The 19,185-nt window shown below is 42.4% G+C and overlaps 1 protein-coding gene across 5 annotated transcripts in view; it reads right to left on the bottom strand.

Annotated features, from left to right (window-relative positions):
• The window catches only part of FN1 (fibronectin 1), a 64,296-nt gene that overhangs the window by 18,274 nt on the left and 26,837 nt on the right, over positions 1 to 19,185 (bottom strand). For 3 of the 5 annotated variants that reach the window (XM_073646635.1, XM_073646634.1, XM_073646633.1), the window contains exons 14-25: positions 13,358 to 13,532; positions 11,175 to 11,351; positions 10,004 to 10,132; positions 9,819 to 9,908; positions 9,531 to 9,725; positions 8,583 to 8,855; positions 8,229 to 8,495; positions 7,099 to 7,193; positions 5,570 to 5,738; positions 5,399 to 5,485; positions 3,914 to 4,105; positions 1,769 to 2,041 (exon numbers count right to left, since the gene is read on the bottom strand). In XM_073646635.1, the coding sequence (XP_073502736.1) occupies positions 1,769 to 2,041; positions 3,914 to 4,105; positions 5,399 to 5,485; positions 5,570 to 5,738; positions 7,099 to 7,193; positions 8,229 to 8,495; positions 8,583 to 8,855; positions 9,531 to 9,725; positions 9,819 to 9,908; positions 10,004 to 10,132; positions 11,175 to 11,351; positions 13,358 to 13,532 (2,122 nt within the window). The remainder of the gene's footprint in view (positions 1 to 1,768; positions 2,042 to 3,913; positions 4,106 to 5,398; positions 5,486 to 5,569; positions 5,739 to 7,098; positions 7,194 to 8,228; positions 8,496 to 8,582; positions 8,856 to 9,530; positions 9,726 to 9,818; positions 9,909 to 10,003; positions 10,133 to 11,174; positions 11,352 to 13,357; positions 13,533 to 19,185) is intronic. The other 2 variants (XM_073646638.1, XM_073646636.1) reach the window with 1 other exon arrangement.

The following is a 19,185-nucleotide window of genomic DNA, read 5'->3' on the forward strand; positions in this document are numbered from 1 at the left end:
GTCAATGTGAAACTGATACTGTATATTTTTTTTGTAGGGTCCATGCTTTTATCACATATTTCCCGAGTTACAGTACTGTGCAAATGTTTTGGGCAGGTGGTTAAAAAAAATGCTTTCAAAAAATGTAAGTGTTACTTTATTTTTATATGGGGAAAATATATATTCTTGTACCATGTTAGCCAGTAGATAGAAAAATATTTAGATTTAAGAGTCCTCCGTGGTTGATACCTTTTAATGGCTAACTGAAAAGATGGTAACAAATTGCAAACTTTCGAGACTACTCAGGTCTCTTCATCAACTTTATTTTTATCAATTAAAATGCAAAAAAAACCAAAAAAAAATAAAATCAAAATCAATACTTTGTGTGATCGTCCTTTGTCCTAAAAGCAGTATAAATTCTTACTTTGCAACATTTTTTCTACACCTGCCTAAAAACACTTAGATTGCACCGCACGCACATCAACTACGCTTTTATTCATAAAACCTAAAATTTCATTTTAATTAATTTTTTTTTTTTCTTCTTTTTTGGTCTATGTGTATATGCCACCATATACACTTTTTTTTTTTTTTTTTTTTTTTTTTTTTACAAATTTAGGCATATACTGTACATTTAGCAGAATGCATTGTATTATATGAGGCTAAGATGCTTGTCCACAATACTAATGTGTGTTACAACATGATGCATTTTGATTCGATAAAAGTTTATTTATTGGAATACATTACATTATGGGTAGATCCAGGTAGAAGCCAGCACTTGTAGTATGCCACAAAAAAATTAAGTTTACTGTTCAGATTAAAAACATGAGCAGCAAAGAGCAGCAATAAAAATATTTAACAATGGTTAGGGACTAAGGACCACACTGGTCAGAAACTAGTTGCCGGGATGCCTAATTAAACATGCGTCCATTCTCTACCACCGTTCTAGATTTTTAATTAATTACACTTGTTGCTGCTCTTTGCCACTCATGTTTTTAATCACGAGTGTTGGCTTCTATGTGGATCTACCCATATTACTATACAAGGTTTTTTGCCGCGCACCAGACAGGTGGGCCGATTGCTCCTTTTTTGTTACTATTTAATACATCATCTTTTAAGTGTAGGGGCTTCACAGTATCCAGGGCCTAACTAGGTGGGCTGGTGAGTCATGTGCCATGGCCAGGGTAGTTGGATACAGGGTTAGAACAGTGACCCCAACTTTTACCGTTCGTGAAAGCTAAAGCCTAGCTATGCCCCTTGCATGTAGGAATTTCACTGACTATATATCAGCATGCCTCTAATGTGTAACAGGGTCTGTGCTATAATAGTGGGAGAATATCCTTCTTTCTTATGGCATTTACTATACTGTAAAGATGGAATCCAAGTTGAAAACCAAAGAGGTGTATATACTAAAATTATTCCAGAAAACTGAACCAAAACTCAAGCTGCAGCCAGCATTATCAAAGTTTCATGCACTACTGACAGTGGACAAAGCTCTAGGTGGATCACCAGCATAGACCGGCAACACATAAGAACAAGGTTATGGCAATGCTAAATCATCACTCTTTGGTAAGACCACATGGGTATCATTAGCAACTAAGTGTCCAGTGAATTACATTAATACTTAATTTGTGAGGCCAAGACAAAGCATTATGAAGTGGTGAAGTAATTGTATCATTTTAGCTAAACCCGATCACATCAATCTAGGCAAGGAACCCATTTCCCTGCGCCGGTCCTGCTGGTGAGCACATAGAGCCCTGCCTTCGCAAATTTGCAAGGAGTGTACAATCACCGGTTTGTTGCACGATTGTGGTCGGGGCGCTCTCTCCGCCGTTAATGAGTGTAATCACGCTGATTTCATAGTCAATGCCGGGCTCCAATCCTGAGACCTTGTAATACCCCTCTGAGGGGTGCACAAATTCTTCGTAGATGGGGATAGACTCTCCAGCAGCAACCACCGTGACTCGGTAGCCAATAATGTTGGGGGACTTAATGGGAGTCCACCTCAGATCAATGCTCGTGTCAGTTACGTCGACAAACTTTAGATCAGTGAGCTGGGGAATTTCTGGCAGGGCGATGCATGTCAAAAAAAGCAAAAATTGGTGGATGCAAGAAAGGAAGCAAAGCAAGTCAGTCAAGGATTGCACACAATTACAGGTAATTACTAGAAAAGCAATTGATACTCAAAGTGTGTCGGATTCAAATTCAAATTAAAACTGAATGGAATTGATGCTTAATGCATAAAGATTTGCAAAGCTTGATTAAGTAGTTCCCACAGCCCAAAATACACATGTAATGACCATGTGCAACCAATATACTTTGTAAGCAATTGGTTTTGCATAATACATTTTAAGCAAGTAGCAGGTTTCAACTAATGCACTGCCTTACCAACCGGATTCAGATTGGTAAGAAAGTCTATATAATGAAGAGTAGTTTCTAAATGCAATCAATTATCTATAAAAAGGTGCAATGGTGTCCAATTAATCAGTTGCCACCACTGACCATGTGATGGCTAGAAAACACCTCTAATCCAGTATTGCTCACCCAACTAAAATATATACGTGCTGCAAAAATGTATATAGCTTTAGTCTTATCGCTCCCTACCTACTACTGGACATTACAGAAGGCTGGAGTTTATTCCCTTAAGGGCTTCTAGGGAGAGACCCAATGGGGAGGCTGAACGCACATGGTCAAACCATGTCCACATGTGAAGGCGAATGGCCGTGAGATTTTGCAGGTAAACTGTGAGACTACTGACCACCGTGTTTGCAGTGTATGTTCTGCTGCACCATTGGGTGTCGACACAAAGTAAATGCTAGAATTTCAAAGATATAGTCCACATTTGCAACTACAAAGATAGTACTGAGACATATCAAACTCTCCAGACACACATTGGCATATTTTGGCTTGGAGCAGTGCAGTCAATCCAACAGCAATGGTAGAGCCGCCACAGCAAATATTAGTAAGGTACAAACTAATGCTTAAAGGACAAGTCCACCTAAAATCAACTATTTCCACTTCTGAGATATCAGATGTTACAACTAGAGCACAGTCAGACAGTCGGACAAAGATCAAAACACAGTGCATGGATTTGCCGGCGGCTCTCTTGAGCAGAGCGCGACAGCTGCTTTTACTTCTATGCAGCCGTCATGCTTGGGTCGGGAGAGCTGCAGGTCAGTCCGTGCACTGAGTTTTGATATCAGTAGATTTTATACGTCCATCTGACTGCGCCCTTAAAAGTGCAGACTTTGGCTCTAGACTTCTTAGATTTTTCCACATATGGGATGTGATCGTGGTCGTAGTGGGACAATTCTGGGGTTCTGCACTGTTGCCAGGATTAATACGTTTTCCATTTAGTTTTAAAAGGTGGAGTCAGCCTTCAAACACTGCAGAGATGTATACAAAGTATAACCAACACATTTAGATAGACAATATGTAGATTGTGAGAGGTAAAAATGGCAAAAAGTGCATCTTGCATAGCCAGCACTAGAACACAAGGTCATATAGAAATGCAAATATAATGGGAGGGAATTAGAATTTCTGGAAACTAGTAGTAAGTTCAATAACACAAATACTTGTTAATATGTTGGACCCTTGTAACTTAACACTTCTTAAAGTGACACCATCACTTTCAATTATCCATGCCAACAAAATTCTACAAAAATGTGGCAAAAGAGACATTGTATTTGTCAGCAACTTGCAGATCAACTGTTCTTTAAGATGCTACGGCCATGAAGACCTCGGCTATCAGGTCTGTAGATTACATGTGCTCATGGCCGACTGTTAAAAACCATTTGATAAATGGTTTTATAGCAGTGTGCTGAAAGCAATGAAGTAGATGCAAGAAATGGTTTGTTAAGAGCCAAATTCATCAATCCCATTAGCCACTACCTCAAATAGTAAAGAAACAAAAAGGCACAAGCAATTTCATCATTACCTTGAGTAACAATTTTGGAAAGGGGAGCACTCTCTTCATCTCCTTTTACTGCATAGACACTGATATTATATTCCACGCCAGGACTAAGACTCTCAATGGTGAAAGAGGTCTGCCTTGCATCAACATCCTCCTCAGTAGGGTATCCTTGCTGCCTATCTGTGGGAGAGGAGCTTATTCTGTACCCAGTGATGCCTATGGAGAAAAAAGCGAAAATTATTTTGTTTGCTTATTTTCCTTAAAAGCTGGTCTTAGAGAGATCACCTAAAATAGAAATACCCCTTATTTACAATATAAGAAGCGGCATAGCCACAGACCTCCATCAGCCAACACAATAGGATCTTTCACCAAATCTGTATTGTTGAAATGGACACCGTGTAATGGTGGCTAAAGAGCTGAATACATTTTTTTTCCTTTAACTTTGTTTCTACGTTGCAGATATATTAGCAATCAAAGTATGTGGTACCTAATGAGTTAACCTTTTTAAAAATATAAATGGGTGTTATCACACAGTTTTCACTGAAGGAGTGTACTTTTTCTCCCTGTATGATTTTGACCAATCATAAGCAAGCAGCAATACTGAAAAGGAAAGAAGAATACACCCCCACCATAGCTTAGATCAGTCTGCCTGTTCTGGGCTACTCCTGTGTGAGATGCAATGACGCCCTGCTCTCATCTCATAGCAGAGAGATTACAAGTTGAGCACAGAGTGGGATACTGACACTTCTAGCTCTTATCTCTGGACAGGCAATGTGGAGGAGGGGCAGTACTGAAGAGCTGAGAGTGCTATGAGAGGAGACCTGATAGAAGAGTTTGTAATGGACAAAGCTAACCTCAGCTGTACTGACCCCATTCCTCACACTTACTCATGCAGGAGGGTAGACCAGGAGATCAGAGTATCATTACAACGCATACACTGGGAAATTTGCTCTAAGACAGTGAGGCATGTTCTTTCCTTAGAGTGTTGCTGGCTGCTTAGAACTGGTAAGCATCATACAGGGAGACTACACACCCCCTGTAAAAACTGTCTACACCCACTTGGGCTGAAAAAAACAAACAAAAAAAAAAACAACTCAATCCAATAGGTTTTATTCTGCTCTGCAGCCACCACTACATCCTTTATCCAGTTCAAAATGAGAAAAAAAAAAATGAAAAATTCTATTCAAGACCTGTTCACACGTCCCCTTTCATGTATGCATTTTATCCATGAATACAAAAAAAAACCTAGTCACTGCAGTCTGGACTGAAAAAAATGTGAGCATGTAAAGAAGCGCTATTATAAAAGGAGCTCCAATAGGGGTTAAAAGAAGCACACCCAAGAACGCAATTGCTCGATTTGAGTTGCCAACAGGGCTTAGAGGATCACACTTCTCTGAATATACAAGACCAACATCTGGTATTTATGGCAAAAACTGTGGATATTCTATAATTAATCAGAAGACCACTTTAAAGTGGTGGGTTCATGACAAAAATAGCCAAGGCCATTACCTGGAGATGTACTTCTGTCCCAGTAGACTGTCAAAGTAATAGAATCTGGACTTGGCTGGAAACGCAGGTTTGTTGGAGGGGAGAGAGCTGTTATCAATGAAAGAAACAAAATTACAATTACAGTTCAAAAACCACGGCCAACACAAATATAAAGAAGTCACTTATCCTTACGTGTCACCACAGTCTTTGTGATAGGAGATTCACTTTCTTCACCATCCTTCAGAACAGAGATGCTGTAGGAGTACTCAACACCTGGGGTTAGGCCAGAGATGACAATGCTGCCGGACTCGGAGATAACTTCTCTGGGCGCTTCGCCGCCTTGGCTTGGACGTACGTCCAACTAGTAAAATGAAATGGAACAAAGTTAAAAGAGGTTAAAGGGGTATTCCCATCTCCAAGATCCTCTCCCAATATGTAGTAGGTGTAATAATAATAATAATAATAATATTAGCAAATACCTCCAATTAGAAATGTAGTATAGTTTGTTTCGCTATATCTCTTTCCTCATTTGCAGGCATTGCAGGACCTTGGGTATTCATGGTTACGTCCACTGATAAAGTGACAGTTAGCTAGCTGTTAGTGGTCGCAACCATGGATACCTAAGGTCCTTTATTGCCTGCACATGAGGTAAGTGGCCTAGCAAATCAAAAATTCTATATTACATTTCTAAACTGCTCCTACTGATAGGATCTTTGAGATGGGAATACCCTTTTAAGTTTTGATGTGTAGAACAAAACCCAGTAGCACAATACTCACAACCCTCCTAAATGAAAGCATGTTAAAAAGACAAAAAAAAAACGTAAATAATATAGATAATATAAAAAAAAAAACAACTTATTATTATGAATATATAATAAACACAAGATGTGTGAATGTGGTCTTAGCAGTGCTACTTGGCCACTAAGGGCAGAACAAAGCCATGGCAGATGAGGATTTATGCCCCATTCACACTGAGCTTTTTCCACAGGTTTATCAGGTATACCCGAAAGTCTCACAATAAAACACACTTTCCACTACAGTTCATAAAATAAGTACACTTCATTTGCAGGCATTCATTCTGCATATAGGTTCTAAAAGTATCATGACATATATAAAGTCAAATAGATACATTTTAGCTTATGGATAAAGAGGTTTTCCATTTCTCGGACAACCCTGTCTCAATTAGCATTTTTGTCCCTAGTAAAACAACACTTATTCTGACCTCTGGTGCCAACACTGTTCGAAAGGTGTCAGAACTCACTCTCCCGGGGCTCACATCACAAACCGATCACTGCGGCCATTAGGCGCACGCGCCACGCTTTCAGTCTTATCAAGACCTCAAGAGGAAGCGAGTGGCTGGCTGCAGCTTTGGCTTCCTCTTGATGTCCAATTGGTCTGAAAGCGAGGAGCGTGAAGCCTGCGCTGATTGTTATGTCAAGTGAGCCTTGCACCAAATGTGACATGAGCCCCGGGAAAGAGTGCCGACACCACAGGAAAGGCACTGGCGTCAGAGGGGAGTATAATTGTTATTTTACTGGGGGCAAACATAATTGAGAAGGGGTTGTCCGAAAAGTGGACAACCCCTTTAAGCATCCATCAATGTATATGTCAGGAACATTTATTGCCATACAAAATTAAATCAAATGTGAAGACCTCATTTACTCGTCATGTGGATATATGATAGGAATAAGCACGGACTGATGCAAGCTGCAGTCTTATACCTTAAAACCAATCCTGGGTACAGGAGTCCAGGTAATGACTATGGTGGTCTCTGTAACTTCAGTGCTGTAAGGAGGGATTGATCCCACAGGTTCCACTACAAATGGGAGAAAGAAAAAAAAAGTCAGGAGAAAGTGTAAAAGAAATATTAAGGGAAATTTATCCTCCTTTTTCTCCCCTCGCTGTATGCATATATAAATCCGCCACACAGATTAAGCCCAAGGGGATTGTAGGGGATGTTTAGTGCAGTCTGTTCTCAGAGTCTTTGCTCCGGACCCCTCTCAGGAGTCTCATGAGGTTACTTCAACAAGGCCTCATTCGCTTGAACCTACATCCGGCCGACCGCTTGAAGTGGTTCCTCAACAGCTGCCAAGTTCACAAAATATTCCGCTTTGAGTTTCACATCCAAACAGGCCTGGCAAATCCGCAACCCACTCAGATATTCAAAGAACAGTCAAGTGGTGTTCTAATATCTATACATGCAAAACTTCAAACTAAAAATGAGAAAATTAGACCTTTTTTTTTTTTCATTTGTAATGTGCAAGTCTGGTAAGAGGACACAAGAAAGCTTGGAGAATTCCTAGCTGGACAGTGATGCATTCCTAAAATACTAACTGGTTTAACCCCTTCACTGCTGCAGAAAAGTAAGATAGAAGAGGTGTGTAACTGATTCATAGCCCAGGTACAGAGCATGCCTTGTGGCTGCCTAGAAAGGATTATCTGATTAACACTGAACCAAACATTCAGGTTATTTATGAAGTGTTACGTGGGTCTGAAGGATAGACAACTTGCCAGTAAGAAGAAGCGCAGCTTCGACAGTGAGAAATATAATGGTAGAGGCAGCATGGTGGCTCAGCGATTAGCACCGTTACTTTGCAGCGCTGGGGTCCTGGGTTCAAATCCTACCAAGGGGTTTTTTTTTTTTCTTGAGTGGGTTTTCTTCCACACTCCAAATACATACTGATAGGGAATTTAGATTGTGAGCCCCAATAGGGACAGTGATGATGACATATGTAAAGTGCTGTGGAAGCTAAAGACGCTATATAAGCGAGTAAATAAAATATATAAAAAGAGAATAGTTTTATTAGACAATAAGATATATACTATAGATATACTAATCTTTTATACTTACATGTTGAGAATATTCCGGTGGTTGGGTTACTTTGCTGGTTTCCCTTTAGGGCAATCAGAGAGACTGTGTACTCTGTCCCAGGCTGCAGGTTTTTAATTTTATAACTTGTTGCAGGAGAATTCACATTAAATTGGGTAGGTTGACCACCACGGGTCTGACCCACCGAAAGAACATAGCGACCGATCTGAGAACGAGGAGCGGTCCAAATGATAAGGACTGAAGATTCCGTCAAGTCCTCAAAGTTCAAATCACGTGGAGAATCCAATTCTAGATGTTAAAAAAATAAGATACACCGAAATGAGAATTTGTTGAGTGTAATCTATGTAAAAAAAAAACTGAAGATAATAAACTTACTAGTTGGAAACTCTCCCACGAGCGGCTCGCTCTCTTGTCCACGACTGACTGCATAAACTTGGAATCTGTAGTTGGTTCCAGGATGCAAGTTGACAAGCTCTGCAAAAGTGCTTCTGCTCACTGGTAAGGTGTGAGGCTCCTGATCTGGGGAACCGCTTGGTGCTACCACAACACGGTACCCAGAAACTTCACTTGGTGGGGCGTTCCATGAGATGATGATCTTTACATCAGATGCTTCGAGCAACTGCAATTCAGTGGGTGATGGAACAATCACTGCATAAAAAAAAGGAATGGAAAAAATACCATCATTTCATCATTAAACATGCTCATTGCCCTCTACGGGATACTGCTTGTAACATTGGAGTAAGAAAGGAGCAATGTTTTGAAAAATGAAAAAATTCCAAATTCATCATTTCAATTCATGTAAACGTAATTTTGAAAACAGGATAGTCTCTACTTAGGAATAATCAAGAATCAAGTAGCTTTCCAGTTACAGAACTTTACACTAGATTAACTCGAAGTTCAGAGCCAAGGCAGCTCTTGTAGTGTCTTTCTGCTCTGGCAAAAAGTTAGAAAAACATTCATGTTACATGGAATATTTTTCTATTCCTCTCTCCATGAGCCAATAGAATAAAAACTTGACATTTATTCACCACCTACATGGACAGGAGAAATAGGAGTGTTCGTGCATTTGTATTATATTTGGCTGACTGTCTCGAGTTCCTTAAGGAGTGGAGCTTTGAAAAAAAATTTGATTTTTGAAATGTAGGCAGAATTAGTAAAGCCTAGGAAGTTTACCTTCAATACATCAAAAACAAACATTGCCAGCAACGACCTGGAAATATCCCTGTTCAATCTATACACACACACAATATCCGGTCTACAGTTTCTAGCGCGGAGCACAAACAGATTTACTACCAACAAAAATATTCATGCTCTGCCAGTTACCAATTTGTGGGGTCCCTGTGGTTTCCTTTTGGAAGACTATAGGAGTACTTTCTTGGCTGTCCTCTACAGCATAAATAGTAATGTTGTATTCAACTCCAGGAAAGAGGTCGGTGAGGGTCACAGAAGTTGCAGTTTCTGGCAGGATGAGCTCTGTGCTAGCGCCTTCGACAGTAGGAGCGTAGACAATTCTGTAGCCTAAGGAAGCAAGAAACCCCATTAATCATTACTAAACAGGCATCAAAGGCTATAGTAAAACTATGGGGAGCAAATCGGCAGCAAAGGTCTCACCTGTGATAGGAGCTTGAGGTTTGGTCCAGGTGATCTCAATAGATGTGTCATCAACATGTTCAATAGTATATTCTGGTGGACTGTCAGGGGCTAAGGAACAAGATCGAAATGAATAAAAATGCTCAGAAATATTGGTACTAACTAACTAGAACCATCTTTCATATTACATGGGTGGTCACACTCACCAGTTGTCTGTGATGTGGACAAAATAAGGCTCTGTTCACCCTCCTGGGTGATCTCATACACATTAATGTTGTATTTCCGGCCAGGCAACAAGTCTGGGATGTTAACAGATGTAGTAGTTTTCGGAAGATCTATAATAAAATAAAAAAAATAAAAAAAGTTTTCATAAGAAGATTAAATATACTTTCTTTAGGCAAATATTCTCTTAAAAGGTTTCTCCTAAATTCCAAACACTAATGGCCCATCCCAATTATGAGCCAGACCTCCGAGACCCCACCAGACAGACAATCAGCACAATGAAGGTGCCACAGCACTTTGAGTGCCCAATACCCTTCATTGTCAACATGATCACCGGTCCCTGGTAAAGCAGCTCGTCCCATTCAAATGGACGAAGCAAACTGCAGTATCAGGCACAGTCGCCCATGCATACAAAGCGAGATCAAAGCCCTACAGATTTAATATTGAATATCCTAAAGAAATAGGAACCTCTAAATGCCAATTGTGTTTTTAACAAAACCACAGGCTTCTAAAAAAAAATGATGCAGATCTGGACCATTGGTTCACTGGTGCGCCACTGAATGCATCTTAAATGAATGCAGTTCCAATAATCTATTAGCAGAGCATAAGTATCCATGTGATTATCATTTAGTAGACAGTACATGGCCAGTTAGTCTAATGAAACCCCAAATTTATTGTGTAATATTATGTGCCCTGGACTACAAATGAATGAGGATGTAAATGCCAACTATATAGCGGTAAGGAATGTGTTGGCGCTATACAAGCAAAGGAAATAAAACCTGACAAATTTGACCACCCACAAAAGACTAGAAGAGAATGAGCCAAGACTAAAAGATATACTGCATTGGGAGTACTTTAATGAATGACAAATGCCTGCATTTATCTTTTGAGAAAACAAATGACCCTTTGCAGCTTATGTATAAGAAACACATTCTATACTTCTGATACCATGTACATGAACGATGCAATCACTAAAAATCAGAGAACATTTTGAGTTATTTAACCAAATATTCATGAATTTTTATACTTCATCCATCTCTCCCAAAAAAAAGCCCACAGGCATTTTTCCATTCTTGAAAGTAAGGTATGCCAGCCAAGAACTTTTCACACTACAAGTCCGGCAATGACACTCAGACAGAAATAACAGACACTTACCCAAAAATCGCTTCTCTTCTCCCTCCTCACTAAGCTCATACTCAACACGGAATCCAGAGACTGTATCAGATGCAGAGACCCAAGAGATCACAAAGCTGCTAGAGGTGATCTCGGTCACAGACTCCGAGGTGGCCACCAGTGGTGGAAGGCGAGTGGTTTCTCCAGTTTGTGTTGGACCTTGAAATAGAGAGATTTAATTTCAATAAAGCATATCAGTTACGTTGTATACTACACTTATAGGATTTCAAAAAAAAAAAAAAAAAAGACCCAAAAACTTACTAAATCACTGATTTTATTACTCCAGGTACAGTTTCTACTGATTGTTTGGACAAAATTGATAAAAGCTCAGATTTGAGAAGAAAAGTATATTACTTAAAGAATGTACAGTCGATTTAATTAACAATATGGCTTCACTTCTTGTTGTGTGGAGGTAATATGGTTGAACTTTTTAACCAACATCCTATGTCCAAATATTCAAGAGCGTGAAAACCCATTATTTGGTTCTTTGAAGTAGTCTTAGCCTTAAAGTTACAAAGCAAACATTTAGATAAGGGCTAACTGAAGTGACAGGTTTATAAGAGCAAATTCCTTGGGTAAGAGCTGTAAATTACCCAACTCTTTTTGATGATAGATTTACACACTGAAAAAGTCGAGTAAATAAAAATCAATGGAGTTTTACGTCCAAGTAATGTCACTGTGACCCTTAGATAAGAATTTTTTTTTACAACCTTTATCCAAGCATAGATCTAAACATAAGGCCTTCACATGCTTTAAAAAATAAAGGAAGCATGGGACGGTCCGTTTTTACCATCAGTGTGGTTTTCTGTTGGCCATCCGGGTGTATATGTATACCTCCTGTGTGCCATCCGTGTGATACGTACCAGAATAAAATGCAATCAAGAAATTTCTCTTTTATGTGTTAAATGTGTATACTTGTTGCTTTCCCTATTATTCTTCCTTTTTCCACCCCTCTATTAAAATTTTGTTTCTTTTACATCCCTGATACCCTTTTTCCTCCCCCCTCCTATTCTGGTCTTGTAGTCTAGAAGTTAGTTTATGTTGTCTGTTCTTTCTATAATTTAAAACCAAATAAAAATACTGGAATAAAGATGTGCAAAGATAATAAGACAGAGTTACCGCTCTTCAGTCGCCGGGTCACGCATGGCACAGCGTGACCCGGAACGTCAGAAGATCGGGAACGTTCTCGATATCACCGCCCTTCAGAGTCACTGGTCTTGTGCAGCTCTGCGTGACCCGGAAGTGGGTTGTTTGCAAAGCCAATGGAGCATCAGAGCGAGGCTCTATAGGCTTTGTGCGGCGGATTAGCGCGAGTACGTCGGATTTGCAGGACTATGTCGGACCAGCGTTGTTTTTTTCTTTTTTAATAAAGTGGTGAACCAGGGAAAGCGTGGGCGGAGTGTTTATTTCAATTATGTTTTTGTGTGTGTTTCTTCATTACTGGGTTAGTAATGGGGATATCTGATAGACACCGCTGCATTACTAATACCAGGGCTTAATGTAGCAGTGTTTTTGGTCAATTCACAGCTGACAGCAAACCCAAGCACCATCACCCTGATTGCCAACGCAACCAGGGCATCAGGAAGAGCCAAGGTGAAGCACCAGAATTTGTGATGCTCCACTTCTGGGGAGGCTGCAGGCTGGCGTTTTTAGGCTGGGAAAGGCCCAATACCCTGGACCCTTCCCAGCCTGATATAACCTTACAGCTGTCTGCTTTACCTTTGCTGGTTACCAAAAATGGGGAGGACCCCACGTCGTTTTCTTCATATATTAGGTTAATACATGTACAATAAGCTACGCATGCAAGGCACAAATTATATATCTGACAGATATCCATTATCTTTGCACATCTTTAACACAAAAAAAAACAGGAATTTCTTGAATGCATTCTATTCCGAGTACTTGTCACACAGACGGCACAATGAGGCTGTAAGCATTTACATGGACCTATTGACCCTGGTCTTCCATGCTGCCAGAAATGAAATGGACATGTCTCCGTGGGATCCACACGGACACACGTTCCATGTGAAAACACGGACATGTGAAGATCACTATAGGATCTAATAGGTACGTGTGGATACGTTTCTCCAGTATGTGTACAAACACATGCCAGACGTACATGTGTAGTAGGTTTAAGAGTGGTTATAAGTGAATGCAGTCCTTACCTCCCAGTGTGGTAGAGGTAGTAGTGAAGTCAAATCTGGTAACCTCCTTCTGTCCATACTGGAGGACACTGACCAGTTGTCCCTCATAAACAACACCTGGTCTGAGGCCAGAAATTGTGTAGGAATTAAGGTGTCCAGGAATGGTTGCTTGTTTCCAGGGACCTTGTTTATGTTTCTAGGAAAAGGCAAAACTTGGAAGATTAAACCAAAGAAATTCTATGGCATACAAAAAAGCCAGGAAATCTTGCATACATACATACAAACCCAACTGACCAGACCCCACACTCTAGTCTTGAAAAAGAGAAAAAAATGCAGAAACTGCTTGCCCTGTCACTGGTATTTCCATCAGTTATGTGCAGACGGAAATTTTCGAGTGTTCAAGAACAAGTTTTTCAATTGGATACCACTTCAGGAAACTCACTAATATTGGCGTGTTTTTGGAGGAATTTCTCTTTGTATGTGTGCTCAAGTTTAAAAGAAGTTGCGTGCACATAGCCAGAGATGTTCAAGAAATAGACGCTTCCAGAAACTAGTTTTTTTTTCTTTAAGCTTCTTTCTCTAATAACACCCCCCCCCCCCCCCCCACGACAGCACACAGGAGAATGTAACCCCACCCTAAAAGAGACAGGAAATACGAAGAGGTTTAAAATAGCCCCTCCCACATCCTCCCTCCAGTGTTATTTCCTGTCCCTATCAGGGATGAAGAGGTCATCCCCAGTGTGCTGGGCCGGCGACAGGCACTGGGGGAAAACTACTAGCCGGGCAGCAGAGGATCAAGCAGTCTTTACCTCTCCTCCTCAGGGCGCTGCTCCCATCTCCTCCTGATTCGGGACCCCCTCCTGCAGTCCGCGCTCTCGGGCAAGGTCTGCAGGATCTGCTGACCGGAGGCCTCTGAGCTCTCCGGTCCATCCCCTCCTTCTCCCCCCCTCTGGATGCGCGGGCGATGCCAGCTCCCGGATGTGGAGCGCACGCCGTGGCGCCGGAAGTGACGCCACTTCCGGCAGTTTGCGTTCCACTGTGAATCGCATCAAAAAGTGATAGAAGAAGAGCGGAATGCTGCCGGTGATCAGAAATCTTCACCTGGACACCGGGGGAGGAGCCCTCTAAACAGAGGGAGGCGCTGGTTCGGTCGCCCATAAAAGGAGCCCTGGACAGAAAGACATCTACAGGTAGGACAAAACCATGTCTGTTGAAGCTTCTCGCTCTACATCTGTAGAGCCCAGCGCCGGTCCGATCCCAGTAAGTAAGGCACTGGTAGTCCATCTCCCAGATGCAGGAAATAGTGATTATAGCTCCCCTCCCCTTCTCCCCTCTCTTGTAGGGGGACAAGGAAATGGCATCTGGAGAAAAAGTTAAACCGTCACGCAGATGTCCCAGCTGTACAACAAAATAAAAACTATCGTCCTCCCATAGAAAGCCCCTATGCAAGGACTGTAAGGAGAAAATTATCAGGCAGGAACAACCTTCCTTAGTGGAGGAGATAAAGGGGATTGTACGTCAGGAGATCAAATCCTCCTTAGCCTCGGTCACTCTCCCTACGCCCTCACCTAGTCAGAGTTCTACATCTACTTCCTCAGCAGCCAAAAAGAGTAAGATTAGCCCGCCAGAGGGAGGGGAGGAAGACTCTCGAGGAGATATATATCTCAGAAGATCTTCCAGAGGAAGGTGAACCAAGTCCAACCCCTGATAACTCCCAACGAGAGAGATATTATTTTCCATCAGATAGTTTGGAGGAACTCCTCATGGCAGTAAGGAGAACTATGGAGGTCGAGGAAGAAAAAGTGCCCCAAACAGTACAGGATCAGATGTTTGGGGGAGGGGGGGGCTACGTTCCAGGAAAAAATTGGTGTTCCCTATACACCAGAATATTAGTGACTTAGTCTTAGAGGAGTGGGAATCTCCAGAAAAGAGATTAAATACCCTTACAGAGTTAAGGGATAGATTTCCTGTAGACAATGAGACGGCAGAATGCTGGTCTGAAGTTCCAAGAGTGGATATCCAAATTGCACGAGTAGCAAAGAAAACCACACTGCCCTTTGAAGATTCCTCTCAATTAAAAGACCCATTGGAACGCAAAATGGAGGGACTACTCAGAAAATCCTGGGAGACCTCGGCAACACTATTAAGCACCAACGCAGTCTCTACGGGCGTAGCTCGATCAATGGCGCGTTGGCTAGATCAACTGGAGGAACACCTAGTTTCAGGCACCCCCAGAGAAGACATCTTGGCATCCCTACTGCTTCTACAGAAGGCTACGGGGTTTTTAGCCTCTGCAGAATCCGTGAGAGTGGTGGCAAGAGCATCTGGGCTATCAAACTCTGTAAGAAGGGGCCTATGGTTGAAATCCTGGAACGGCGACATGGCATCAAAAATTAAGTTGTGTTTCATCCCCTTTAAGGGGAAATACATGTTCGGGCCAGCCCTAGATGATCTTCTAGAGAAGGCCTCAGACAAGAAGAAGGCCCTCCCAGAACCTAGGAATGTGAGGAAGAGGCCTTTTCGTCCCTCCCAAGAGCAGACCCCTCAATATAGGGGTAAAGGCAAAACAGGAAAATGAAGCTACCCAAAAAGGTAGAGGAGGCAAAAATTTCTCTCTCCCAAAATCAACGTCAGAACAGACCATGACGTCAGGACAGTCGGGGGCCGCATCTCAAATTTTCTCCCTCAGTGGACAGAAATCTGCTCAGACCCATGGGTCCTGAGGGTTGTCGAGTTCAGAGTAAAAATAAATTTCTCCTCCTATCCTCCAGAGAGGATAAGGTTAACACCGCTCTCCTCTCAGTAGTCAGGCCACCCTGATATCCGGTCTTACAGACCTATTGTCCTCAGGGGTGATATCCCTGGTTCCTACAAGAGAGATAGGCACAGGACATTATTCCAGACTCTTCCTAATAAAAAACAAATGGCTCACACAGAGTTATAATCAATCTAAGGCCACTGAATCAGTATATCCACTACCAACGATTCAAGATGGAATCCATCAGGTCGACGGTCCCCCTGATAGGACAGGACCATGTCATGGCCACAATCGACCCCCTGGATGCATATTACCACATCCCCACACATCCACTTCACAGGAGGTTCCCAAGATTCGCAGTGGCTCGGGGGGGATCAAATAGTCCACTATCAATTCAATGTTCTCCCATTTGGAATTTCATCAGCCCCGCGAATATTTACAAAAGTCATGGCAGAAGTCATGGCTTATATCAGGGGTCAGAACATTTCAATAGTACCATACCTAGAAGACTTGTTATTAATCGGGCCCTCAGTACCAGTACTCCGAGAAAATCTACAGTTGACCACTCAGATCCTATCGTCTCTGGGCTGATTAGTGAACCAGAAAAAAAAATCAGAGATGGTTCCCTCCATGACAAAAACATTTCTAGGAGTACTATTGGATTCCCACAGCCAGATGTCATTCCTGCCCAAACAAAAACAGGCCATGATAAAAGCAAAAAATCAATGTCCTAAAGAGCAGAAGATCAGTATCATTAAGAGACACCATGTCGGTTCTCGGGTCTATGACATCCTGTTGTATTCAGATGGTGGCCTGGACTCGGGCGCATACCCGAACATTACAGACCCACATCCTTACGAATTGGGACGGATCCCCACAGTCTCTGAACAGGAGAATCCCTATACCACCACGAGTAAGGACTTCTCTATTCTGGTGGCTGAACGGAAAAATCTGAACAGAGGAGTACCATGGATCCAGAATCTGCTGGTGACCATAAAGGTGGATGCCAGCGAAAAGGGATGGGGAGCCATGGTCTTCCAAGAGCTATTCCAGGGTATATGGACCAAAGAGGTGAGCCAACACTCAAATTTCAGAGAACTAAAGGCCGTAGAGGAAGTCCTCAGAGCAGAAGAGCCTCTGGTCCAGAAATCTCACATTCAGATATTTTCAGACAATACCACCATGGTAGCCCACCTTCGTCATCAAGGGGGCACAAGATACGAAAGCATAAAAGCAATCTCAGCAAGAATATTCTCCTGGGCCGAAGAACATCTTCTATCCTTGTCGGCTCTTCATATCAAAGGTTCAGTCAATATCCAGGCCGACTTCTTAAGCAGAACAAAGATTCATCCAGGAGAGTGGAGCCTAAACCCAGACATCTTCCAGATGTTAGTCGAGAGATGGGGCTATCCAGAGGTAGATCTCTTCGCCGGACACCAGAACGCGAAAGTACCTCAATATGTCTCCCTGGATCCAAATGGCCCTTGCCTGGGCGTGGACGCATTCGCTTACAAATGGGAGTTCAAACTAGCGTATGCCCCCCCCCCCCCACTACCTATCCTTTCAAAAACCTTACAGAAGATGAGGACTGAAGGGACCAAAGTAATTCTAGTGGCCCCTCGCTGGCCAAAAAGAAGTTGGTTCGGAACGTTAACCAGTCTGAGTGTGGAGAGCCCTCTAATTCTTCCTCCAATCAAGGATCTCCTTCTCCAGGGACCGATTCACCATCTGGATCCTGAGAGACTACACCTAACTGTCTGGCTTCTGAATTCCTGATATTAAAAACAAGAGGCCTCTCAGAGAAAGTGATCAAAACTCTCCAGAAGAGCAGGAAACCTGTTTACCGTAAGATCTGGAAAACCTTCTTAAGGTGGTGTGCACCCACTCGCCCAGACCCTCATAGGGCTGATGTGGCTCAGATTCTAGACTTTTTACAAGAAGGTCAGGACAAAGGTCTCAGACCTAGTACTCTTAAGGTCCAGGTAGCGGCGTTAAGTAAATACTTCGATCAAAGACTAGCGGAACATCAGTGGGCGAGAAGATTTATGACAGCAGCCACCCGCATCCACCCTAGACTAACAGACCTGGTTCCCCCCTGGGACCTTAACATTGTTCTGAAAGGGTTAACTCTTCCACCCTTTGAGCCCTTATCAACCATAAGACTGGACAGGCTGACCAGGAAAACAGCTTTCCTGGTGGCAATAACTACAGCCAGAAGAGTGTGTGAACTACAGGCCCTTTCAGTCAACGAACCCTACCTGAGAATCCTGGAAGATAGTCTAATTTTCCAACTTGACCCTTCATTTCTACCTAAGGTGGTCTCAAATTTCCACAGATCTCAGAAGATAATCCTTCCATCTTTTTGTGACAACCCAAAAGACAAAAAAAGATGGAATTCCACACTCGGGACATTCAGAGAACAGTACTCCACTATCTTCAGGAAACAGAAGAAGGAAGGAAAGACAAGAACCTATTTGTCCATACACAAGGTCCAAACAGAGGAAAGAAAGCAGCAAAATCCACAATAGCCAACTGGATTAAGAGGGCGATTACGGAGGCTTACCAGATCCAGGATCTACCTCCTCCAGCAAAGCTCAAGGCCCATTCTACAAGGGCGATATCTGTTTCCTGGGCTGAAAAAGCCAGCGCATCCATCGAACAGATTTGCAGAGCTGCCACATGGTCCTCAATTCATACTTTCTCCAAACACTACAGACTAGACCTAATGTCTGTTGGAGATTTAGCCTTGGAAGGAAGGTCCTTCAGGCTATTGTCCCTCCCTAGTACATCTTTGGTATACCTCCTGTGTGCTAATGTGGCGCCCCTGAGAGTTCAGTCACCTCAGGGGTACTGCACCTCAGTAGAGGTGTGGTATCTCCTCTTCCAGGTAAGGATGGAGCATTTCTCAGGACCCCACTTCACACTCAACACTACACCACTCCTGTCCTGTAGGGGGCCTAAATGCACCAGGGTGCTGCCCCAGCCCGGGATATAGGAGATGGGGGGAACCATGTAGTGGGTGAGGGTGGAGGACACACTTTTAGGCAATACTTATTCTTTCATATTTGATCTACGGCCATCTTAGGTTCAA

This window comes from Phyllobates terribilis, unplaced genomic scaffold (assembly GCF_046119375.1).
Source record: "Phyllobates terribilis strain yellow unplaced genomic scaffold, ASM4611937v1 Scaffold_9__5_contigs__length_417890890, whole genome shotgun sequence".
Lineage (NCBI taxonomy): Eukaryota > Metazoa > Chordata > Amphibia > Anura > Dendrobatidae > Phyllobates > Phyllobates terribilis.